The following is a 26,661-nucleotide window of genomic DNA, read 5'->3' on the forward strand; positions in this document are numbered from 1 at the left end:
TTCCACAGAAAGTCTTAAGACAGTGGTGTCAGGGTAGCCACAATTCGTGATGTCAATTTGCGACTCTGTGGTCTCATGATAACAGTATACCAACATGTTCAGTGGAGCTTGTTTAATATGAGATTAAATTAATTGAATTGTTAATTGTGATTATTGTTATTAATACATTCACTTAACAATTACCATTGGTATCTTTTGTCATAGTCCTCTTGGAATTATGGTAACACTTTACATTAAGGTTCAATTCATTAACATTAGTTAAAGAGATAGTTGACCCAATCATGAAAACCATGTCTTCTTTTACTCACCCTCATGTCAATCCAAACCTGTATAAATTAGTTAAACACAAATTAAGACATTTTAAAAGGGATAGTTCACCCCAAAATTACATTTTTGTCATCACTTACTCACCCCCCAAGTTGTTTCAAACATGTATGAGTTTCTTTCTTCTGTTGAACACAAAAGAAGATATTTTAAATAATGTTGATAGTCAAACAGCTGACGGTATCCATTGACTGACTTCCATAGAAGAAGAAAAAAATACCATAGAAGTCAATGGTTACCGTCAACTGTCTGGTCACCAACATAATTTAAAATATCTTCTTTTCTGTTCAACAGTTACCTAAATCAGTAAATACTTGAAAGTATCATTCATGTTAGATGTTAAAGGATTAGTCCACTTTTAAATACACTTTTCCTGATAAATTTACTCACCCCCATGTCATCCAAGATGTTCATGTCTTTCTTTTTTTAGTCAGTCGAAAAGAAATGAAGGTTTTTGAGGAAAACATTCCAGGATTTTTCTCCTTACAGTTGATTTCAATGGCTACCAACAGGTTGAAGGTCAAAATTACAGTTTCAGTGCAGCTTCAAGGGCTTTAAACGATACCAGATGAGTAATAAGGGTCTTATCTAGCGAATCGATCGGTCATTTTAGAAAAAAATACAACCGTTTATGCTTTATAAACAAAATATCGCCTTGAACGTACTTTCCGCTTCCGCATTCTTCATAACGCTTACGCTGGATGTCCTACGCCTTCCCTATTCAAGTTACGGAAAAAAACGAAACTGGCGCTGCGTTCGTTCCGTAAGTAGATATTCTGTTTATAAAGCATAAACGGTTGTATTTTTTTCGAAAATGACCGATCGATTCGCTAGATAAGACCCTTAAAGGGTCTTGAAGCTGCACTGAAACTGTAATTTTGACCTTCAATCTGTTGGTAGCCATTGAAATCCACTGTAAGGAGAAAAATCCTGGAATGTTTTCCTCAAAAACCTTCATTTCTTTTAGACTGATGAAAGAAAGACATGAACATCTTGGATGACATGGGGGTGAGTAAATTTATCAGGAAAAGTGTATTTAAAAGTGGACTAATCCTTTAACTAATGTTAACAAATAAACCATTATAGTAAAGTGTTACTAGAATTAATTAATTATTTGGTTGGTTTTGTTGTTATTGTTTACAGCTGTAATGGCGTTCACAGATGTGTGCAAAAATGTGCTTGTGAACTAGTTCAAGAACAGCTTCTCTGAAGGGTTGAGTATTCATGACTATTTTGGGTTTTGACATCAAGGTGGCCCTGCATATGTTGACTAGATGATGGATGGTTTTCAGGGGCTGGTGGTTGCATATGGACAGAAAACTCAAAGTGCTTATGTATCCAGTTTATATAAGTACAAACTGGAAATTTGCTGCCATTTCTCCTCCCCATACCAAGACCAAGTGTTGGTGAGGGAAATGGGATGGATGCCAAAGTAGTGTGACTGTTCCAAGATCCTTCGGCAAGAGCTTATATTGTTCATATAACAGTGCAATAATACTGTACTATACTTGTATTTTAGATGTTCATATTGTGTTTGAAGTAGAAAACTAACCATACTCTTGTCTTCACTTCCTAATGTAATCATTAATTTTTTAAATACAGTATACATTACTGTATAAAAAATCTGTCGTATGCTTTTAAAGGAGTCATTTCTGAGTCTGAAATGAGTAAAATAGTGACATCTCTTTCAGCTCTGGTGCTTTTCAGTTGAGCTTTGCATAGTTTAAAACATAGACGCTGCTGTGATCCCTTCATCTCCTCAAACTCTCTCACATCCCCTTTTCCGTCTGCTTGTCGTCGTATTTCCCTCATGTTCTTGAGGTTGGCACGGGCCACCGCATATGTGTGTTAGGAAAATGATTAGCGTCAAGAGTAGTGCTTTAAAAACCTGCTTTTGTCTACAGCTGAAAGATTTGAATGAACTGCTTTAATCCTTCTTAGCAGACCTGAGGCTGCAGGGTAAAATCTTCTTCAAGGCCGTGGCTGCCTTAAGCTACAGGTAGGAGTTTCTCAGTCTCTGGGAATTTGCATCGTAATTGGGTTTAGCTCTCATAAATGAGGTTAATTGCAGCAGTGTGGATTTAGTTTTAGACTCAAACATATTTAGGTTTGAAAGTGACGGTTTATGGGCTCATTGAGATGGAGGCACATACAAACATTGCATTACTACTTTGGTCAGATAAATTCTAGCTCATGTTTGCTCATGACAGTTCTAGGTGGTTCTATTATAATTCTAAGTAGAATGGGTCTGAAAAATGCATTAGTGATAATAAATTTATGTAGGCAGTGGTGCATGTCCCAGAACGCACCTCTTCAGCAGGTTGCTTGAATGTAGAGGGATGTTACATGCTGTAGAGATAATTAATGTCCGTGGAATATATTTATGTATACGATCATTAGAAATCTTTATTTATTTACCGCATAACTTGTCTCCTTAATGTGTTTCTGTGTTTTAATAGCTCAGCTAACCAAATGATTCATAGATATAACTACAGTTACCGTTCAAAAGTTTGGGGTCTGTGCGAATTTTTTTGGAAGGAAATGCATATTTATTTGCATGAATGCATTAATGCATTAGTAACGATGCATTAAATTGATCAAAAGTGCCAGTAAAGACATTTATAATGTTACAAAAGATTTCTATTTCAAATAAATGCTGTTCTTTTGAACTTTCTATTTATTAAAGGATCCTGAAAAAAAAAGTATCATGATTTCCACAAAAAAATGCATAACTGATTCAAACATTGATATTAATAAGAAACGTTTCCTGAGCAGCAAATCAGCATATTAGAATGATTTCTGATCATGTGACACTGAAGACTGGAATAATGATGCTGAAAATTCAGATTTGCCATCATAGGAATAAATTACATTTTAAAATAAAATAGAGAAGACTTCACAAGACTATTTCACAATTTTTACTGTATTTTTGATCAAATAAATGCAACATTGGTAAACATAAGAGACTTTGAAATATATTACAAAATGTTAACGACCCCAAATTTTTGAACAGTAGTGTATATGTATTTAAATTTGGCAAAAATTAAAATGTTTGAGTTCAAAGGTTATTCAGCATGCATACGTACTCACACACCTACCTTTATGTGTAAAACGAAGCAAAATGGCTGAAAGAAATGTTACCTGATTTGAACCACATGTGCGGCTTCTGTGCAACTTAACAGTTGTGTTAAAGGTCAATACCATGAAGTCCCAGTTTTACCATGTGCCCGGTGGCACTTAAGGGAAGGGTGGGTCGACCTCTGCACGGTGGGAAGGCGAACACATTGCGCAAAGTAATTTATTCATGGCTTTGTGGTTTTTCATGTTATTTTGCCATCCATTTTTTATTGAGAGAGAGAAACTGACTCACACGGCATGGTGTTCTTGTCCATTAATACTGCATGCCGGTCTCAGCCAGGATTCTACCATGAAATGTTTATAGAGTAAATAATTGCTCCTGGTTAGGGCATGTTGACGACACCCAGAAGGCGACGGCCTGTGTTTGGATCAAAAGGGTACATTCTGAATTTAGGCCACTCCCCTTTACCCCACTTTCTGATGTCTCTCTCTCTCCCTGCTCCTGTGTATCTGTCCAGCTTTTTGAATTGAAAATATTGTAGATTCTATGATAGTAGATCATTTCAGATTAATGCATTACATTTTTAGAGGCTTTTGTGCATTCTGACAACACCATAGATATATACCATATATATTAAATATATGAAATATAACATATTGAGTATCAAAATGTACCTTGATATTACAATTGTTTAGATGTGGCACATTGGCATTCTCACAAAAAACGCAGTCATCTAACAGCTGGTATTTTGATATATACTACTGTAAATGGCATGGAATTTACATTGCATTCAATGTTTTTTTTAAGGAATATCTTCCATTGTTTAAAAAAAAACAAACAAAAAAACATGGTAGTATTATAATGCATTTTGCTACTTTTTTGTGTGACTACTGTATTCATACACCATAGAATTTAGATCACTTATAAACGTACTGTGGTACTATCATGGTGCTATGGCAACATCATATACTGTATATAGTATGGTAAATTAAATCCAGTACCATATTTAATAGTTTGTCATCACTGGACTGTATCATGGTACTGCAAAGGTGTTTTTGTAAGTGATTATACAAAAAGAAAAAGATTATTTTTCTGACCCCTTTGGCAGGTTTTAAGAAAAAAATTAATTTTGATACTTACGACATTTATTGTACCATGTCTAAAATATCATAGTAATACCATTGTACTTTTTGTAGGCCTAAGTAATATGTAATTTACCATTATATCATGTCTAGAATACCATAGTGTGTGTGGTGGGCGTTCTGGCACAATATGGCTGCCATCGCATCATCCAGGTGGATGCTGCATATTGGTGGTGGTTGAGGAGATGCACCCTTCCATAAAGCACTTTGACCCAGAAAAGCACTATATAAATAAAACAAATTATTATTATTATTATTATTATTATAGTAGTTCCACAGTACTTAAGTGATATGACATTGATTATTGTACTATGTCCAAAATACCTTAGTAATACCATGATATGTAAGTTATATGACTTTTACCATTGTACCATATCTAAAATACCATTGTAGTACCATATTACATTTTGTAAGTGATATGACTTTTATCATTGTACTATGTCCAAAATACCTTACTAATACGATATGTAAGTGATATGACTTTTACCATTGTACCATATCCAAAATGCCACCCTGGTACTTTTTATAAGTGATGTGACATGTCTAAAATACCATAGTAGTACCATAGCACATTTTGTAATTGATATGACCATTATTATTGTACTATGTCCAAAATACCATATTAGTAAATTATGCATAATTACATGCAACTAAATTATGCATAATTACATGCAACTAACCCTCAACCAAACCCTTATCCCACCCTAACCCAATAGTGTTTATGAGGATTTAGAAACACTTAAGCTACCGTTATTAGAGTAGGTAAAGCATAATTCCTCACTACTTCTTTCATCATGACTCACACTGCCTCCCTTTGCATCTTCTCACACCTGTCACAAGGTCCCAGAGTCCCCGGGACAGACTCTGCGTGGGCTTTTGGACAAATGGCTGAGCTAAATAGCCTCATTTACGGGATTACTTTCCCAGAGTCTTTAAACAGATGAGGCTTGAACACTCCACCCAAGTGGTCAGTAGTGGGTGGAGGTCGAGAGGGGGCCAGGAAGGGTGGATGGAGCCTGAAAGGGCATAGAGAGGATCATGGAGGTGTAGTAGAGGTGTGGGCATCAGAGTGGGTGTGGGCATGTCTTTTTGTCTTTGGGTCTGTATGGACGGAGGGGTTTCTGTGTGGGCTGATGGGAGGGTTTGTATTGTATTAATAAGTGCTGAGTATAGGATCTTCATATTCCCTGTGGTTTTACTTTGTGTGTTAATAGATCATTAAAAAATCAAGAAGAATATTTAATTTTGTGTATAACTCCATGAATAAACTCACCCCATCAGTGTTTTTGAACAGTTAGTTTCAAACTTTTTAAAAGTTAACTAAAGAACTGGTCCAAATGTTTAGATCACTTTGTAAATAGTTCATTTAGTCAGTAATCCTTTAGGGCAGGGGTCATCAACTATATTTGTCCAAGGGCCAGAATTTTTCTCTGCAGACACTGTAAGGGCCAGATACTCGTAATATAAAATAAAATTCGAATTGTATCCTAATATGTTATTATTTGATATACTAATTCTGATTCCAAATTTATTTTATTTTTTACATATTACCTGTACTGCAGCAAGCCACCAGGGGGCGATAGCGATATTTTAGGCTTCATATTTGTGAGGCTGTCAAGCTGTCCATCACTGTCAAGCAATTGTGCGCTAATCCCAGGCAAGGAAAATTTTGACATTTGTGAAAAAATGAGCACGTGAAACAATAAAAGATGTTCAATGAGAGAACGCGTTTATCGTCATTCTTGACTGAAGGCAGGCTATGGCACAAGCTACTTTTCAGAAGGGTTTTTTTTTCCGTTAGATTTAAAAATAAACAAATATGGAACGGACCCGAATATTCAAATATTCGTTCGGTGGGTTGGTATTCGATTTGAAAATTTGACATTCGAATATTTTTTTATTTTTATTTTTTGCACACCTGGGATCCCCCGCGAAACGATTCTCATTCCCCCTTGAATAAGGCCGGCGACACACTGGCTGCGTGAGCGTCTCAGCTGCGTGGCGTGTCCGTTTTTATTTCGGCTCCCATATTTAACAGGTTGGAGTTTGCACACTGAGACACGCGTCTCAGGCGCGCTCGAGCCACGCGGAAAACGCGTGCATGCTAGAAATAGAACCGACGCGTGTTCCAGCAACGGGAGTGTTCAGAACAGCGGAGTTTGTATGGACCGAAGTGCATGTCTGAGCTTGTGTTTTGTTGCTTTGACACTGTGGAAAATACAATAATAGAAACAAAATGTATTAGCATTTTTACCCGTTATTATCAATCTAAATTAATCTCGTTTTTAATTTAACTTAATTTCGTTTTTCTTTATTTAAATTTCATTTTTCTTTATTTAAATTTCGTTTTTTCTTTATTTAAATTTCGTTTTTGTTTATATAAATTTCGTTTTTTCTTTATTTAAATTTCGTTTTTTCTTTATTTAAATTTCGTTTTTCTTTATTTAAATCTACCCTTACTGTGCCAATTTGTTAGTCAGAAGAATATTAGACTACCTTAAAAGTATTGCTTAATTTAACAGACCTGTGTGTGTGCGTTTTATATCACTAGTGCAGTGACCGTTCTCGGAGCATAAGCCCTGCCCGCGTGAGGTGCGCCGCTTCCCGCTCGCGCTGTTCTGACTGTAGTTTACTAAAAGTTTATTAATTCTGAATGTGTCGCGTCTCGCGTGTCCATCTATATTGCACCAAATGCGACACTGCACTGCCTTGTGAAGTCGATTGGATGAACGGTTCTCGAAATAATAAAAATGCAAACGGACATACAGACACAGATTCCTGCCTTTATTAGAGAGAAAAATATGTTCAGCCCCTCTCTCCGAAGAGTCGATGTTCATTACTACCGAAGCTTCGAAGCTCAAAAAATGGTATTCGGACCAGCCCTAAACTTTTTTCCTCTTACAAGGCTATTCCTGAATTCAGTATTATTCTGGGGGCCGGATGGAAATCTCTGGCGGGCCGGATTTGGCCCGCGGGCCGCCAGTTGACGTTGCATGCTTTAGGGAATGCTAATGGAATTTCTATCACAATAATTTTGCAGCCGGTCCAAAGAAGATTATACACAAATCTGCTGAGAATCAAATAAGATCCTATTGGATAAACTGAAACTACAATTTCCAGTTTATTTTTTCTGCTTATCTAGTTGGATTGCTTATCTGCTTATCTTGTTTGACCCCTTTAGAATTGCTTCCAAATAATTCAAGTCGTTTTATTAGCGTTTCTTATAACTTGTTGATATGTGTTCAGTGTAAGAGTATTTTATTTTGCTTTTTAGCTTTGGTTTAATGTAAAATGAAGTATTAATGCAAAGCTTGGATATTATTACATTGTTTGAAGTAATATACACCACCGTTCAAAAGTCTGGGGTCGGTGAGAATTTTTAATGTTTTTGAAAAAAGTCTCTTATGTTCACCAAGGCTGCATTTATTTGATAAAAAATTGCAGAAAAAAAGTAATATTGCAAAATATTATTACAATTTTAAAGAACAAGTTTTCTATTTTAATATATTTTAAAATGCAGTTAATTCCTGTGATGGCAAAGCTGAATTTTCAACAGCCTTTACTCCAGTCACATTTCTTATTATCAATTTTGAAAACAAGTGTGCTACTTAATATTTTTGTGGAAAAAATCTTTTAGGATTTTTTAATGAATAGAAAGTTCAAAAGAACATAATTTATTTGAAATCCATTTAATGCATCCTTGCTGAATAAAATGATTAATTTCTTTAAAAAAAAGTTAGAATAAATGGCTTCATGAATTGGTCCTTAGTCCATGATGTGGCCCTTAGTTAGCTCGACACGTGGATTGGGAGGGTTTATAGAATCAGACTGGGTTACTTTGCAAAGACAATAAGCAATAACCAAACGCTCTTCCAGATGAAGGTTTTTCTTCCAGCCTGAATATACAAACTCTCAGGAGCTTCAGTTTTCATATCATTGAGTGTGTTTGAAAGAGAATTAGTTCTGAATCTTTTATGCTTCTCCAAAGGACTTTATTTATTTTATGCCTATAGCAATAAGACACAAACTTTCCTATTCGGTCTGTCATGCCAATCATTTTTCTTGGGCCTATGCAGTTTATAGGGTCTAGTAATATAGAATTAACATTATAAACTTTGCATCTAATGCAAAATCAGGTTTGAGAACCATTGAGATTAATTATGACTTTTATTATTTGTTCTGTATACTGCTGACTTTTGCTTCTTGGTGAGATCTTTCACAACTTTAAATACTTTCTTGCTGTTGTTGTTGCTGATGCAACCTTTGGTCTCTTTGCATTGATCTTCAATTCACTTTTCTTTGGCTTCTTTCATGCTCTTCTTGATGTTCCTGTTGTCCTCTTTGTATTTATTTGAGCCATCAATCCCATTTCTTTCTTTCTTGAGCTGACGCCTTGTGTCACAATGCTGAAGTATCTTATCAGTGACCCAGAGCAATATTTTGCCAGTGTTGCAGTTGCTTCCCACCAATGAAGGCTTGGAAACTCTGTGCGACTTCTAGATCATTAAGTCATTCAAGGTCAAACTTATTTCAGGGATTTTGCTGCCTCTTGGTTTTCTTGAGACATGCGCAGAAGTTCATCGTGACTAAGTCATGGTTGCTTCCAATGTCTGCCCCTGAAAAGGTGTGGGTGCTTTCTTGCTTTATTCTGCTCTTGAAACATTGTGGGATCATGATGTAACCAATCTGATTGTGGTAGATTACATTAGGTGCATGCCATGTCCTTTTACATGAGTTCTTTCGGTTTCCCAGTGTGTTTGCCAGTATAAGGTTGTCATAGGTGGCAAACTCCAATAGCTTTTCTCCCCTGGGGTTGCAAGCTGGTGCCTTTTCAGTCTGACTGTGCATCAATGCCCACCTTGGTACCCCAGTCATCTTGAATGATTATAATTTCTTTCTCTGGAGTCTTGTCGATGGTATTTTGCACCTGGTTGTAGAACTCTTCTATGTCTTCCTCGCTGTAATCCGAGATGGGTCTATAGGCTTAGATGATCGTAATGTTGAAAGGTGTTGCACTGAGATGGATGGTAATAAGCCTTCCTGAGATTGGTTGACAGCCTACAGTTTTCTTGCTGTCCTTATGTACAAGGAAACCAACATGGTTCATGTGTCTGTCAGATTCTCCACTGGTGGCCTTCATCTGTTGGCATTTCTCTGAAGTCTTTCCATCTAGTTTCGCAGAGAACTAAGATATGCCAGAAGTACTGTTCTATCTCATGAATAAGTTCTGCATAAGTTCTCTTGCAACGTAAGGACATTTCATGTGGCTATGGTGAAGATGTTTCTACCATAAAGACTTGTACTTTGGTCACCAGTAGGAGCAATAGCATGGTCCTTGTTTTCCTGGGGCAATGACCGATCCGATATGGCATTTGGAGAGCTGTTTATCATCATTTGTGTGTCTTGGGCTAAGAGTAAAACCTGGCATTGCCTATCCTTCTACAGACCCTGTGGATGGCTGTGACTCCTTAGGAGCCTTACCACGCCCTTCACTTACCACAAGTGTTGCAACATTGGCTTCATGACCATTGGGTTCATATTGACCTCTTGCACTCCCTATGCTGATGTTGTCTTCACGTGCTGGGATAGGCTAATCCCAAACTCACAGAGGGTTTTCAACCCGTTGGCTACCCTCACAAGGTATAGCCTGTCTACTGAGATGGTTAACCAGCCACTACACATGCTATAGCTTCTTGGAGCCACAAGGATTCGGCAAGCCCCCCCACCACAGGTACTATCTCAACTTTGACATCCCATACACCCCAAACTTGATTTTTTGCATTAAACACCAAGTTTCACATTTTAATATTTTATATGTGACACAGTTAATACTTATTTGTCCAAATTATGCCTATTTACTGGTGCTGCATTTGTCGGACATGAAAGGCAGAAATATTCAATGAAAGTCCCTTTTTCTTGAAAAAGAATTACACTGTTTGCCTTCCGTAGACATTCACCCTTCCCATCTGATATTAAGACTATGTACCTCAGGCCCTTGGTCATCTGATTCCAATGTGAGATTTGCTAGAAAAGACCACGAACACTGTATGACGCGACACTAGCCTTGTGTGAGTAAGTGGCATTGAATTACGTTATGTAATAGTTGGACCCTGGAGTCATGCAGGAATATGGTTCAGAAGATGAACAGTTGAACTTCACACCTAAATTTACACATCTGATTCTACTACTGAACTAAATAGGCTTAAGTTGTTGTAATATATATCATATATACTGTATATATATATATATATATACAGGGAGTGCAGAATTATTAGGCAAGTTGATTTTCTGATCATATTTTTTTTCCAAGCACATTTTACCAATTCCAATCCACATCAATCTTAATAACTACTATTAATATTGTTTTTAATCATTTATAAGTGATATATAATTGTTCATGAAGGCTGGAAATGAAAAATGCCTTATATTCAGGTGTGCAGAATTATTAGGCAGGTTTTCTTTTACAGGCAAAATGAGCCAAAAAAGAGATTTAACTCTGACTGAAAAGTCAAAAATTATTAAATATTCATGAGAAGGACGCAATACTAATGCAATACTAGAAATTGCAAAGTTAAAGCATGACCAAGGGAAAGCAAAATGCTCATTGGGTCAGCGGGGTCATACAAAAACAAGTGGAGAAGAAAAGACACATGTTAACTGCAAAATAATTAAGAATTAAGTGTGAAACCATCAGGAACCCTTTAGTCTCCAGCGCCACCATTTTCACCAACTGCAGCCTACCTGGAGTCTCCAGAAGTGCAAGGTGTCAGGATCTCAGAGACTTGGGTTAGGTAAAGAAACCTAATAAATGACCCGCTCTTAATAAGAATCACAAGCTGAAGTGTTATAAAATACATGAAGACTGAGTTTTTATAGGCCTTATAGACAGACGGCTTGAGAATGACTCCTGAAGGACCAGCACCACATCCTCTTGTACCACTGTTTGAAGAATTTATCTTCCAGAATCTGGCAGTAAGTTTTGGAAGATCATTTTTAGTCCATCTCTGCAAGACAGACATTTCAGGAAATAGATAGACTAAAAGTGAACTCCCACATCTTACTGCCAGATTTTGGAAGATAAATTCTTCAAACAGTGGTACAAGAGGATGTGGTGCTGGTCCTTCAGGAGTCATTCTCAAGCAGTCTGTCTATAAGGCCTATAAAAACTTAGTCTTCATGTATTTTATAACACCAGCTTGTGATTCTTATTAAGAGCGGGTCATTTTTAGGTTTCTTTACCTAACACAAGTCTCTGAGATCCTGACACCTTGCACTTCTGGAGACTCCAGGTAGGTTGCAGTTCTGGAAAATGGTGGCGCTGGAGACTAAAGGGTTCCTGATGGTTTCACACTTAATTCTTCACCTTAATTCTTAATTATTTTGCAGTTAACACGTCTTTTCTTTTCCACTTGTTTTTGTATGACCCCGCTGACCCAATGAGCATTTTGCTGTCCCTTGGTCATGCTTTAACTTTGCAATTTCTAGTATTGCATTAGTATTGCGTCCTTCTCATAAGCATTTAATAATTTTTGACTTTTCAGTCTTGAGTTAAATCTTTATTTTTGGCTCATTTTGCCTGTAAAAGAAAACCTGCCTAATAATTCTGCACACCTGAATATGAGGCATTTTTCATTTCCATCCTTCATGAACAATTATATATCACTTATAAATGATTAAAAACAATATTAATAGTAGTTATTAAGATTGATGTGGATTGGAATTGGTAAAATGTGCTTGGAAAAAAAATATGATCAGAAAATCAACTTGCCTAATAATTCTGCACTCCCTGTATATATATATATATATATAACAACAATTTAGTTCAGTAGTAGAATCTGATGTGTACATTTAGGTGTGAAGTTCAATTGCTTGAGTTTGCGTCTCTCACTGGAAGCAGACATCAATTAGATAGGGAGCCAGTGGGGAGCTCACTGTAGTAGGAGGCAACTTTAATGAAAATTGAACACCACTTGAACTAACTTGGCAGACTGCCGCTCTCGCTCTGCATGCCGGCCTCATTATTTACCCATTAGCAAACTCTCTGTCCAAACCTTTATATAGCAGGCAAACACTTGCTACTTTATCATGACTCCACATCAATTTGAATAAACAGAGTTTAGTCTTCTCAGCCTATCTTTACAGCTGGCATTTCTCATTATGACAAAATGACATTTAAATTCACGCAGGAAGCAAAACATTGTGTTGTCAATTAACAAAAAGTTAGGACTAAAAGCCCATTCACATTAAAGACCCATTCACACCAAGGACGATAACTATAATGATAATGATAAAGACATAGTTCTAAAAATCATTTTACATAGCCTTGGTAAGTATGAGACTTTCAAAAACAATATAAAATGTATATAAATAATGTTTTATGGTCCTGACTTTTTGACTGTCGCTTATCTATATTATGTAATTTACAGAGAAGTAATTGTATCATGTCATGCGAGATATTCCCAGTGTCTTTTTTTTTTGTTTTTGCTATCATATGGCATCAGTTGCTGAAAGTCCTGACAATCGCAAGCTCGTTTGTCAAAACCTATTAAATCCCAATTACTGAAGTATTCATGCCCTGTGTGGTTTGTGCCAAACAGAAATATGAAGAGAAGTCTGGTGGCCTGTAGTTCAACATTATCGTGTTACAATAGGCAGCATCATGGCTATGGGATATTAAAAAGAGATCAGGCTGAAAGGACTGCTCCATTGTCTTCTAGAAGAGGTATGTTTTGTGGGGGAGGAATCACAGATAATGAGGTCAATGGTTTTGGGTTGGAGTGGGTGGAGTCACAGCAACTGGTGCCAATCAAACATGCACATCATTTACTCGCCCACATGTCATCCTATCCCTGTTATTTTCTTCTCTTTTTTTTGAGATTTGAAAAGAGAAGGAATGTCCAAGGCACTTGTTTCAAATAAAACACAAGTAAAAATGTGATTTTTTTTAAATTTTTATATATTCAAAAATTTGGGGTTGGTAAGATTTTATGTATTTGAAGTTTTTTTTCTCTCTCTCTCACTCTCTCTCTCTTCTTAAACATTTATAACTATTTTCAGTTTTGAAAACAGTTGTGCTGCTTAACATTTTTTGTGGAAACCGTGTTACTTTTTTCCAGGATTCTTTGATGAATAGAACATTTTTTGCAACATTATAAATGTCACTTTTGATCAATTTAATACGTCCTTGTTGAATAAAAGTATTTGTTCTGCAAACGTTTATATCTACATTTATATTTATATTGTGTGGGATGATTAAATGCATTTAAAAAAATAAATAAATAAAAAAAGTGTGATTAGTCAGCCCCATCAAAGGAGAAGATTATCAGTGAATAATGTCTTAAAATTCAGTTTGTTCTTCACACAAAGTGCATTCTTAAAAATATTGCACACAAGTTATATGGTTTGACTTTGTATGATACGATACTTTTATGCAGTTCTTTTGGAGTTCAACAATATAAATGACCGATATGAAATATGAAAGTGAGTAAATGATGAACTATCCCTTTAACTCCACAAGTTCCCCCAGCCTCTCTTTAAACATGGAATATCATCCTTTCTGCCACACGCCTATACCTCACAAGGGGAGACATGCTAAAAATAAACGTCTGGTGTGAGGGTGGAGTTCAGCGAGTGTTTTTTGACTCCTGGGCGGCAGAGAACATTGTGAGACATGGACAGGAAGAGACAACTTCCTAATGTTTCAAGTAGGACGTAAAGTTTGTTCTTGCATTAGATGTAGAGGGAAAAAACAGTGTGAAACTGTGACAGTGAGGTTAGGAAATATCTACCACACCACACATGCCCTCCAATGTCAGAATGATTCATGTAGAGCGAGTACAACATTGACTCTGTGTGTCTGTGGTTTATGAGGACACACATTTGTGTAATGACATGGGTATTACACTGTTATTACAATGTAAAAGTGGTTTATGATGACATTTCCTGAGTCTTCGTAATTAAAATGGCTTTAAAACATACTAAACAATGTTTTATTAAAAATATAAAAATGCAGAATGTTTTCTGCCATGGAATACAAAAATAAAAAAGTAATTGTGACTTTATCTCACACTTGCGAGTTTATATCTCGCCACTCTGACTTTGGAATTGTGAGTTATAAACTTGCAATACTGAAATTAAATCTTACAATTTTTACTTTGTTTCTTGGAATTCTGAGTTTACATCTCACAATTTTGTTTTATTGTTTCTGTCATAGAATAAAAAAAGTTTAAATCTCAGTGATGATAGGACATTTCTACCCCACCACATGCCCTTTAATGTCAGAATGATTCTTGCAGAGTGAGTGCAAGAAAGTATGTGTTTGTGTATGAAATTCTAACTTTTTTTTCTCAAAATTGTGAGTTTATTCCTTCTTTTTTATTCCCCCCCCTGGGGGAAATACGCTTCTATAATGTGTGGGATGTGGAAGTAGGAAAAAAAAAAAACATCTACCTAGAGGATCCTCTGCTGGAAGCACAGCCCTCCCCTTCTCTCTCTCTTTCTCTCTCTCTCTCTCTCTCTCTCACAGTCTTTCTCAGCTGGCTCTGCTCTCTCTCAGTCTTGCGCTGTGACTGTGTGCGCTGAGCTTTACAGAGAGACACAGAGAGAGAGAGAGAGAGAGCAACAGAAGTGTGCCTAGGGCTTCACCAAGCTTTAGTTGAGTTTAGTCTCAGCCAAGTTTCTATTTAAAAGTCAGAGAGGAAGAGCGCACAACATCTAGGAGATAAACAACCACAGGAACAGAACAAGCACACTTTGAAAGTGAAACAGTGAGTGGAGTGGACACTCATGGTCATCACCTAACGCTGTGGCTGCTTCACCAGGAGAGATGTGATCTTTGTGTGGTTCACATGCGCTGACTTATTCAACACACAGACACACCTGCTCCATCCTCAGGTGACGTTCCGAAGGACTGGATTGCTGAAACAACACAGTGTTTACCAGAGGCCACTGGACTGCACACAGCCAGGGAAGAACATGGACTACCTGTGGGGGATTGTACTGCTGCTGTGGGCTCTCGGGGTGCCGGAGAGAGGAACCGACGCACAGAGGAGCAAGAACAACATACCCCGGCTCAAACTCTCGTATAAAGGTCAGTCACCTCCAGCTGTTGGGATTCTGGAAAGGAGAGATATCAAAAATCAGTCAGAATGATTAAGTAGAGCAGATCTTATAGGCTTGTTAAAGTTTGATAGGTTCAGTCTGTGTTGTAGATGCTTTCTTGTCTAGAGTTGGCATACGGTTCTGGATGCTTCTGGTGGATATTTCATTGATATGATTCACATGGTTTAATTATGCATGGTGGGTAATTTAGAAAGATGAAAACGAGCTGGATTTCAAACTGACAGTATACATATGGATTTTTATGGTTAAGTTTTGCATTCATATTTAATAGCTAAAATATTAGATTTGTGGTATTGAAAGTAATATGGTGTTTTGTGTTTGGCTGGTGCTAAAGGGATGAAATTATAGATTGAATTAGCGCAACCAGATGATTCATTATGATACTTTTTTTTTTTTTTTAATGATTAAAGTGGTAAAAAAGTAGTATTTAAGAAACATTGGCATTTGCTTTTCTTTTCTTTTTTTTATTTTGTAACATTTAACCTTAAGTGCATCTGCACAATAGTTATTTAAGGTAATACATCTACCTGGTCTGACCCTTAAATATTATTTTTGTTGGTATAACCTAAATCAGTAATATTAAAAAATATATTTGACTTGATCAAATCCAGTTATCTTAGCTGTTCCTACATAAATTACATTTTCTAGGTTACCGGAAAAACCTTTTTTAATCTATAGATTATATTATATATATATCCATATATAGCAGTATGTTAGAAGGAAGGGTTTAACTATAGTATGTAAGCATTTAGGATTAATTCTGCAAGACGCATATTATGTATGGCACGATATTCTGCTATTAATTTGAGTTTCATGCACAGATTAAATCAGGGCTTGTGTAGTTGAGTGTGTGTGTTTGCAGAGCCTGTGGGCTGAATGCGTTTGTCTGGATGCACAGGTGGGAATGTTTAAACTGCTGGCATTCATTGTTTCTCTGAAACACCTACAATTCATATGCCAAAAATACAAGAGCCCAAACTCTTTTTAAAATTTATATCCGGCACATTTTGAATCTAACTTATTAATATTAGTCAATCGTAAATGATCTATCACAGTGGCTTTGCTTCAGTACCCAACACAATACCATAATTGTAATTCATAATTTATTATTTGAACCTTGCTTAGTTTTGTTCACAGTTCATTTGTTCATTCAGACTATCTATGCTGGCATCTAATGTGATTAGCTTCAAGTGATACCAAATTTGTACCATAATATCGTAGAAATTAATTGGATATGCAGTTTTTAATGTCAACAACAGATATAGGAAATGTATCTCCTCTTTTAGAAGCCTATTTATTTTGCTATGAGAACTATTTATGATGTTGCATTTTATTATTTCAATGCAGTTTTGTTTGACAGTGTGTCCCTATCAGAACAGACTTGCCCATTTTTGGGTCGTGACCCACTGCTTGAGAACCACTGATCATTCATATTCTTCTCTACGTGTAAATGTACTGTACTTTCCTTCACTTTTTGTTGCTCAGTTAGAGTAAATTGTTTATAAGATTCTCAGTGTTTTGAGGGAGTGTGTTATTATAATTGCAGACATAATACGCAAGGTGTTTTTAACGGTGCGGTTTTGTTAAAACATTACAACTCTTCCCGTCCGATTGGTGTTCATGATGAAGTGAGCTGTCATGAGTGAATTCACAGTAAGAGTGTTTAAATGAAAGAGCTCGTTCCACCCTCCCTCTGTAATTAGAAAGAGACACAGAGAGAGAGAGAGGTTTAACAGTCAGGGCAGATGGCTGTATGAAAGTGAGCCATTTCTCTCTCTGCCAGCTTTCTAATTGCACTGACAGCTCCTCATTAGCTGGCTGGTGGAAGCTGAGCTCTATATGAACCTCGGTGTGTGACTGTCAGGCGACAGATCGAGCACGCACACAGGCACAAACACACAGGGGGGCTTCTTAAGTACCCAGAGCTCTCATCTGCCCGAACACAGATGCACACACACGTCTGGAACTGTTCGCCGTATCAAACACTGACACCTACAGGCATGCACACACTGTTTGTGTGGAAAACGATGAAGAAAGAGACAAAGAGAGATGGAGAGAGGGAATGTGTATGTGTTTGTGCTTTTGCACTCAGTGTGCGCGTGCGTTTGCGATGTATGCAGGCTGATCTGAGCAAACACGACTTGGTGAAATGCCAAGATTGATTCTGATATCCACCAGCACCGGAGCAAGCTTGCACACCTGTGAACATTTGTCAGCACAGTCTGGCTGATTCATCTTTTGCTGATTTCTCATCAATTAAAATGCATGTGGGTTTGTGGAAGTAATTGCCTTTACTTAATTTAGAGACTGCACATTCTGCAGTTTTTTGTATTTTTTTTTGAATTAGTTATTAAAACAAAACAAGAATGTATTGTTTTTGTATTTTTTAAAGATGAGTTGTGTAATTTCACAATTGGCACTATTGTCACCAAGTGGAATTGTAAAAATATTATTTTATTTTATTTATTTTATTTGTGACCCTGTCATGAGTCGCACGGGTATATTTGTAGCAATAGCCAGCAATACAATGTATGGGTCAAAATTATCGGATTTTTCTTTTATGCCAAAAATCATTAGGATATAAAGTAAAGATCATGTTCCATGAAGATATTTTGTAAATTTCCTACCATAAAAATATCAAAAATGTATTTTTGTGAGTGGATATGCAGTGCTAAGGACTTCATTTGGACAACTTTAAAGGAGATTTTCTCAATATTTAGATTTTTTTGCACCCTCAGATACCAGATTTTCCAAATATTGTTCTATCCTAACAAACCATACATCAATGGAAAGCTTATTTATTCATCTTTCAGATGATGTATAAATCACAATTTCAAAAAATTGACCCTTATGACTGGTTTTGTGGTCCAGGGCCACATTTTATTTTTTTATTTTTTTTTTATTTTATTTTATTTTTTTTATTTTTTTTTATTTTATTTTATTTTATTTTATTTTATTTTATTTTATTTTATTTTATTTTATTTTATTTTATTTTATTTTATTTTATTTTATTTTATTTTATTTTATTTTATTTTATTTTATTTTATTTTATTTTATTTTATTTTATTTTATTTTATTTTGCTTTATTTGTATAAAGACATACTGGTTTTCATACTATGATTTACTATACTCTAACCTTCACAGAAAGTTGTTTACATTATCAGATTATGCTAAACATGATTACATGATTTACTGAATTAAATGCATTTTAGATATTGATATTTTTTTATGCGTTTTAATATATTTGTGAGAATATTTTCAAAAAGTAACCATCACACATAAGTACAATCAAACCTGTACACAAACGTGTGTGTGTGTGTGTGTGTGTGTGTGTGTGTGTGTGGGGTGGGGGGTGGGGGGTGGGGGGGAAGCCACCAATGAGGAAGTCCTGACTGAGCTCTGGTGTTCCTCACAAGGGTGGTATCAGCGTCCCTTCTGAGCCGAAAGTTCCCAGAGCAGGTTAACAATAACACCTTCACATAAAAGTGAAGTGGTGTGGAAAGACATAAAGAACACGAGAATATATGTGGCTGCATGTTGTCTCGAATAAGTGGTGCAGCTTGTACAAAAACAAGAGATTGGCTACTTTAGTTTGAGCATGTGTGTATGTGCAAATTTGTGTGATGGAATAATGTTTTTGGTGTAAAGCTATCCCATTCCAAAGTGAATTTTTTAAGACGGCTATAATCTCATGAAGGAATGAGAGAAGTTTTATTTCACTTTAATTAAGCTTTTAATTCACAAACACGTCCAAGAATCTGGTGTTGGGTTGCGTTTGCAGCATGTGAACTCTGTATCCTCTTCAGAAATAAAGCCACAGCATTAGAGCGCACACACCTAAAACAATACTCCGCCAAATTCCTGTGAAATGGAAAACATTTATGCCGTAATACAGTTTTTCCCCTTGGAAAGCAAAAAGACATGATGCAAATTGGATTAGATTTGATTTTAGGCATTTGATTGCTTCGAAATGATCTTTGGACCCTGTGGAAAGGGTTCAAATGATCACATACACAAATAATCAGAACTCCAGATTTGATTAGAAGGACATGCATGCTGTGATGAATGGAAAAAGGTGAGTGTGGATAGCACTCATGTTTCATTTGCCCACATACAAACACACACACACACACACACATATGTGCCCTGCAGAGCAGAGAGTGCAGGCAGTATGTAGGGTAGGGAAGTTTATTTTTATCAGCCTCAGATGGGACCGTTCCTCTGCCTCCACCTGCCCTCCCCTCATTGCTCGTGCTCTCAGATGTTTTTCCACAACAATAGATGGAGGGAAAGAGACAGAGAGATGGTCTCAGTGATTTGATAGAGGATGAGACTAGCACTTCTCCTGTTTGTGTGCTGTTTAAACTGGTGAGGTTCAGATTAGCAGCATGTCTAAAGCCACTTCCTCCTGTGTGACTGCGTGCTGGTGCTGTAGATTACCCACAATGCCAGGCAGGGGCACCGTATGTTCTGGAATCTCAAACACAAAACATGGCCTGTTTTTGTCCTGACTCAGCTAAGTTATGATAAACTACCATTGAAAAATTTGCAGTTGGTAAGATTTTTAAAATGTTTTTTGAAAGAAAACTCACATGCTCACCAAGGCTACATTTATTTGATAAATGTGTAAATTAATAGTGTTAAAAAACAGTAACATTATGACATATTATTACAATTTTAAATAGCTGTTTTCTATTTGAATATATTTTAAAATGTAATTTATTCCTGTGATGACAAAGCTGAATTTTCAGCATCATTACTCCAGTCTTCAGTGTCACATGATCCTTCAGAAATCATTCTAAACACAGTTGTGCTGGTTAGTATTGTTGTTGAATATTTTTGTGGTATTTTTTCAGGATTATTTTGATTAATAGAAAGTTCAAAAGAACCGCATTTTTTAAATCTTATGCAACATTATAATGTCTTTAATGTCACCTTTTAACCTTTTAATCAAGGTTATTGATTATCAATATATATTGATACACAAATTACTCAATACTATATCTGCAGAGTCCTTATAGACTTTACCATTTATTAGTTCATGAACAAACCTACACTTTATTTTCTGAAATGTTTCCATAGCATCAATAGTCTAGTGATTCCAGTGATTTGATTCCTAAAGTTTTACATTTGATCCCCACAATCTTGAATATTTGGTTACATCCTTGTAGACTGAAACTGTTTGAATTTCCTTGTCTTTGTCTCTGTCAGCTCAAAGCCTTGATTCTGAGAACCTGTTCCTCAGGGTGTTCTCAGGTAATCTTTAATAGATAAATAACTCTGGGCTAAATGATGATTACAGCTCATGCGGTATTAATTCACACAGCAACTGTCACTGTAGCTGAATCTGAGCAAAAACCTGCTAAAAATAAAAAACTCAGGCTCATTGCCTCTACCTACCAACTTTTAATCCTTTTCACACAAATTATGTTTGCAGGGACAGATTATCGATTAATAAAGATTTATTTTTGTGCTATATTATGACCACAAACATTTTACCATAGTGCATGATTTGTAAACTAAAACATTTTGACATTTGCATTGTCATGTTCATGTTCTATTTCTGTTGGGTATTTTCCCGTTTGCCTGCATGTTTGAGTTCTCATTATTCTCCTTGGTTACTGATTGATTGGTTATTCTGTTCAGCTGTGCCTGATTAGCTCCCTTTGTTTTCCTCTCTTGTATTTATTCCCTGAGTTTCAGTCTGTTTCTTTGACTGTTCTCATTTATACAAATGGCTGTATATACAGATTCTCCAGAGTTTTCCTTTAGCCGCGTTTCCACCACAGGAACTAGGAACTAGGAACTTTGGGGTGGTACTTGGTGTGTTTCAACCACAGGAACCAGGGTCTAAATGAAGTTCCGGGTAAAAAATTCCCTCTCAGAAAGTCCCTGCTCACGAGGTAGTACTTTTTCAAAGTTCCAGAATTTTCAGGGGTGGGACTTGGGCACTGAACATGCTGATTTGTTGAGTTCACGCAGCATTTTGATTGGTTGACTCCATGCAGCATTTTTTTTTCAACCATCGCTTTTAAAAGTCTGTTGCGGTGTGTGCTGTAAGAGTTGTTTGCTATTCGAATCAACAATGGAGTTGGACTGACGATGAGGTTCAGGCTTTATTAAGCTTATATGCGGAGGACGAAATCCAGCGAGAACTGGAAATTCACGCGCAGTCCTATGTCACCAGACTATCTTCACAGTACTTTAGACCCGTATGGAAATGCAGCTAGCAATAGGTCTGGGGGAAAAAAGTTCCAAGGACAAATTGTTCTAGGTAATTTCGGCGGAAACGCGGCTTTTGTGTTATATTAAAATACTGTTGTCATCGCATTCCTGTCGTTGTGCGATCGAAAGCACAATGGGCACGCGAGCATTGGAACTGACCTTGGAGCAGTGTAAGAAGGTCACTGTAACACAGATCGTAAGTATGGGAAGGAGGAGGCGGGAACCGGCGAACGTTCAACAAAACTTTAATTCAAAATAAATACAAAATGAAAGTAATGCCGGCAGACCCTCGCGGACGTCTGCCGGCCACACAAACATAATAAAACATAAAATAAAGTCCAGGCCTGGTCCTTTCTCGTCCTTCACTGTCGTCGCTCCTCCTTTTATGCTCCTGGAGCTCCTCCGTGAGAGACTCAAGGCCGGCTCTCGCCCGCCCTGCTCGCCACAGTCACTTGGTCTGATGAGTCCCATTTTCATTTACATAACGTTGATGGCGTGGATGGATACCTGTGCGCCGTTCACCAGAGGAAGTTATGCCGCCAGGATGGGCAATGTTCTGCTGGGAAACCCTGGGTCTGGCCATTCATGCTGAATGTAAATTTGACACGTGCCACCTACCTAAACATTGTTCCAGACCAGGTACACCCCCTTCATGACAATGGTGTTTCCTGGTGGAAGTGGCCTCTTTCAGTCGTATAATACACCCTGCCACACTACACACATTGTTCTGGAATGGTTTGAGGAACATGATGAGTTCATGGTGTTCACAAATTCCCCAGATTCCCAAGGTAATGAACCTCCAAATTCCCCAGATCTAAATCCAATCCATCTGTGGGATGTTCTGGACCAACAAGTTCGGTCCACGGTGACTCTACCTCACGACCTAAAGGACTTGAAGGATATGCTGCTACGTCTTGGTGCCAGATATCACAGGACACCTCAGGGGTCTTGTTGAATCCATGCCTCGGTCAGCGCTGTTTTGGCAGCACGTGGAGGACAAACAACATATTAGGCAGACGGTCATAATGTTTTAGCTCTTCTTCTTCTTTCGTAGTTAACTTGCTCACACAAAGCACTCTGGTGCGAGTCACGATAAAGGAGCTCAAAGACTTGTAGAAGCGAGTTAAAATGGCATGGTTGCTTCAGAAAATGAAGCAAGTTTATCTCAAGTTTGCTTTTGTAACACTATTGGTTAGTGTATGGTTTAGCATAGGTGCTATGTTATTTTCAAACAGGATAGAGCAGTAACCTTTTTAGCACCACTTGCCAAACATTTCATTTCAACATTTCAAGTCTTTGCCATCTCTCTCTCTCTCACTCGCTCTCTCTGTATGTGCGTGTAATGTACATTACTGATTAAAAAAAGACTTTTTCACGTTTTTACTAGGCAGTTAGATAATAAATCTCATGTTCACATTTTGCGCAAGATCAGGTTTTATTACTTGGTTGGAAACTTCATGTTCTCAGATGGCATTTGATTACCAAGCCCAAGTAAATGCACTTCTCACACCTTGACCTGATCACACGCTCACAAAGACATGCACACTGAGCAGAATGATGTACTAATTACATGATGTTCTACCTTTGGAATCTGATTTATGTGTTTGTTAATGCCCTGGCAACTGTCTGGATCATAGCAAAGGTGCCAATAAATAAACATTACATCATGCTTTGTTTTCCCCTGTTTGCCTGATTAAAAACTTGTGTGAAGATGATTGATTTATTGTTTCGATAATGACACGGAAAGAACACAAAGCCATGCTGTTTCAAAACGATCACACAAACACAGTTTTGTACACACACACTTTTTGTTCAAATGTAATGCTTTTCAAAAGCTTCCCATTTACAATAATCAAGTGCACAGTTAATTTCCTCTTCAAAAGTGAATGTTTGCGATTGTTGATGTAGCCATTTTGAGTTTTTAGAGAATATTTGTGTGTTCTTGCTGAATGTGTATGTGTGTCTGTTTTAATTAGACCTCTTCCCTGCATAAGTGCATTACGCAAGAAGACACTTGACAATCCGATGAGACTGCCAGTGCCAGTTGATGTTCCACACTCATGTGAAACAACCAAATGCACACAGTCACTCGTTTACACCTGCGGAAGAAGTGATCGTAAAACACAATAGAAGAGGAAGGAGAGAGTATGACGGCAACATAATTCAACAGGTGTTTCATACAGCTCAAAGGAAATGCTCATTGAACTTTATGCTCTTTATTTCCTCACAGTAAGAGAAATAAAAGGGTCCTAATTTGGTTGCAAAATGCATTGCTTTGAACTGTAGAGGCTTATCTTCAATTATATGGAAATAAAATAATAAATATATATATATATAAAATATTGACTTATAATAAGCCGATATATTGTAATGTTACAATCTATTGATTTCATTTTTTTTTTTTTTTTTTTTTAAAGAGCAAAACCATGCGTTTCACTTTGTTTATTGGTTTTGCCAATTTGCTAATGCTTTCACCTATGAATTATAGTGCTCTGTTTAACACATTTTACCATGTTTAAAGGAATAGTTCACCCCAAAATGAAAATTCTGTCATCAGTTGCTCACCCTCATGTTGTTCCAAATCCGTAAGTCTTTCATTCATCAAGTGAAGATATTTTTAATGGAATCTGAGAGATTTCTGTCCTTCCATTGAAAGTTTATTCACCCAAAACATCTTTATTTGTATTCTGAAGATGTCCGAAAGTCTTGTGGGTTTGGAACGACATGAGCGTGAGTAACTGATGAAAGAGTTTTCATTTTTTTTGGATGAATTAACCCTGAACACAGAGACAGTGAAAAAAGTGTCAGATTTTATGTCAGAGTTTTCGGTTAATGGAAGCATTATAGCTTTATGAACAATTTGTATTTTAAGAGATGCTGTTTTGTCTTAGAAAAAGCCTGTGTATGTGCATGAATGCACATTGAAGTGATGGTGAGATGAATTCCTGGTGTTTCAAGTGTGTCTGAGTGTGTAAAAGGCATTCTGAGTGTTTTTTAGTCATGGTGCCAAATGGAAACACCACAGGCCCTCCAAAATGAGTTCTCCAAACCCAAGTGAGAGTTTCACTGTCATTCTCTCTTTCTCCTCTTGTCTTGCTGACCTCTTTTAAGTCATCTCAATCCTAATTTTAACCTCTCATCAACCTGTTCTTCTCTTCTCCTCTGTGGCACTCCACAGGTCTTGTCTTTCCATTCTCACACTCTCCTCTTTCACTCTTTCCTCTCTCCTGTTACTCCTGTTTTTCCCCTTTGGCCCTTTGAAAAACTCTCTGTCACACTGAATTCTGAAAAACGTTTTTCGCTTTCCTTAATTATTTCATTCACTCGTTTATTGAGCGCATAACGGTTAAATAGTGTGTGTGTGTGTGTGTGTGTGTGTGTGTGTCTCTGGCAAACCCTACATTTTAGATAAACCCAAAAAATGTTCTTTTTTTGGTCCCCATGAGGAAAACGGCTTATATCTCTAGCCCCTTACCCTAACCCTTCCCATCAAAACTACAGTAAGTGCTTAACCTGAACCCTTACCCTAAACCTACCCTTTACCCAATTATAACCTTATCTCTAAAACCAAGTCTTGACCCTCAAACAGGCCTTTAAAGGGAAAAATGTCCTCACTTTACTCTCTTGGTCCTCACTCCGATGCTGTCACTCCGACACTGCCATATTTCTCAGCTGCTATTAATGTCTCTCCGGAGAGCAATTTAAATGTGACGGCAGGGAAAATCTTACTTCCCTTAAGGACAAATACTATAATTATAGCTTGCTGTTCATTAAAGAAACAGTTCTCCCACCAATAGAAATTCTGCCATCATTTACTCACCCTCATGTCATGGTATGACTTTCTTCTGTGGAATATATAAGGCGATGTTAGGCAGCGTGTTCACAGTGGGTTTTTTTTTTTCGTACAGTGCACATATAGCATGACAAAAGTGCTCTCAAGTCCTCCATAAAGGATGTAAAAATACCATAAAAGTGTTCCATACAACTCATGCACTAAATTATCATGTTAATTCTGTTCTGTATAGTCTTACACTTTTACTGCTTGATTGTTCATGGTGTTTATTAAATATTATTTGATCATCTTTCTGCACCACATATCTTTGTTGGACTCTTCACAGCTACCCGTGACAATGTTCCCAGATTTCTGAGGCAATATGATAGATTTGTTTGAGGAACAGGCCAAAATTGTCAGTCATTATTCACTGAACTCACAGTACCCCACTGTACCCCACAGTTATCATCTCTGCATGCACATTTTCAAATGAATGAATGTAAAGATAACAATTTTTATTCTGTCTCTCACACAAAGCTCTATTGCATGTCTTCAGAAGACTTGATACTTTAGTGTGGTATTTTTATTGTGCTTTCTTTTGGCTTGACAGCCAATGAGTGAAGTTTGGAACACAATGGTGAGTAAATGAAGACAAAATTGTCATTTTTGGATGAACTATTCCTATAATAAAGAAAGAAATGAAATAAGAAATCCCTATCAAATGTGTCCCATCAATATTTTGAAGCTACTTGAAACTAATTTTTACAGATTGCTCATGTTTTTTATGGCTTGGCTTCATTCAGTTACTTGCTCTGTAGAGAAAAATCTACATGAAGAACAAAAGCAAAATCTACAAGCAAATATCTATGTGTATCCATGAGCACCGCCAGCTTTCCCAGCTGTATTTTAGCCAAAACCACAAGTCACACGTCTCACACACACTAGAGCAGAGCTGCCATCCCTGCTGAGCTGTTCGCTGTCAGTGCCAATGTCCGTCT

The 26,661-nt window shown here is 37.0% G+C and overlaps 1 protein-coding gene across 4 annotated transcripts in view; it reads left to right on the forward strand.

Moving 5' to 3' along the window:
• Nucleotides 1–26,661, forward strand: part of sema3ab (sema domain, immunoglobulin domain (Ig), short basic domain, secreted, (semaphorin) 3Ab) — an 82,018-nt gene that overhangs the window by 24,723 nt on the left and 30,634 nt on the right. For 3 of the 4 annotated variants that reach the window (XM_048168205.1, XM_048168206.1, XM_048168207.1), the window contains exon 4: nucleotides 15,439–15,634. The exons of the other annotated variant lie outside the window; for it this stretch is intronic. In XM_048168205.1, the coding sequence (XP_048024162.1) occupies nucleotides 15,439–15,634 (196 nt within the window). The remainder of the gene's footprint in view (nucleotides 1–15,438; nucleotides 15,635–26,661) is intronic. 4 annotated transcript variants of the gene reach the window in all.

This window comes from Megalobrama amblycephala, linkage group LG19 (genome assembly GCF_018812025.1).
Source record: "Megalobrama amblycephala isolate DHTTF-2021 linkage group LG19, ASM1881202v1, whole genome shotgun sequence".
Lineage (NCBI taxonomy): Eukaryota > Metazoa > Chordata > Actinopteri > Cypriniformes > Xenocyprididae > Megalobrama > Megalobrama amblycephala.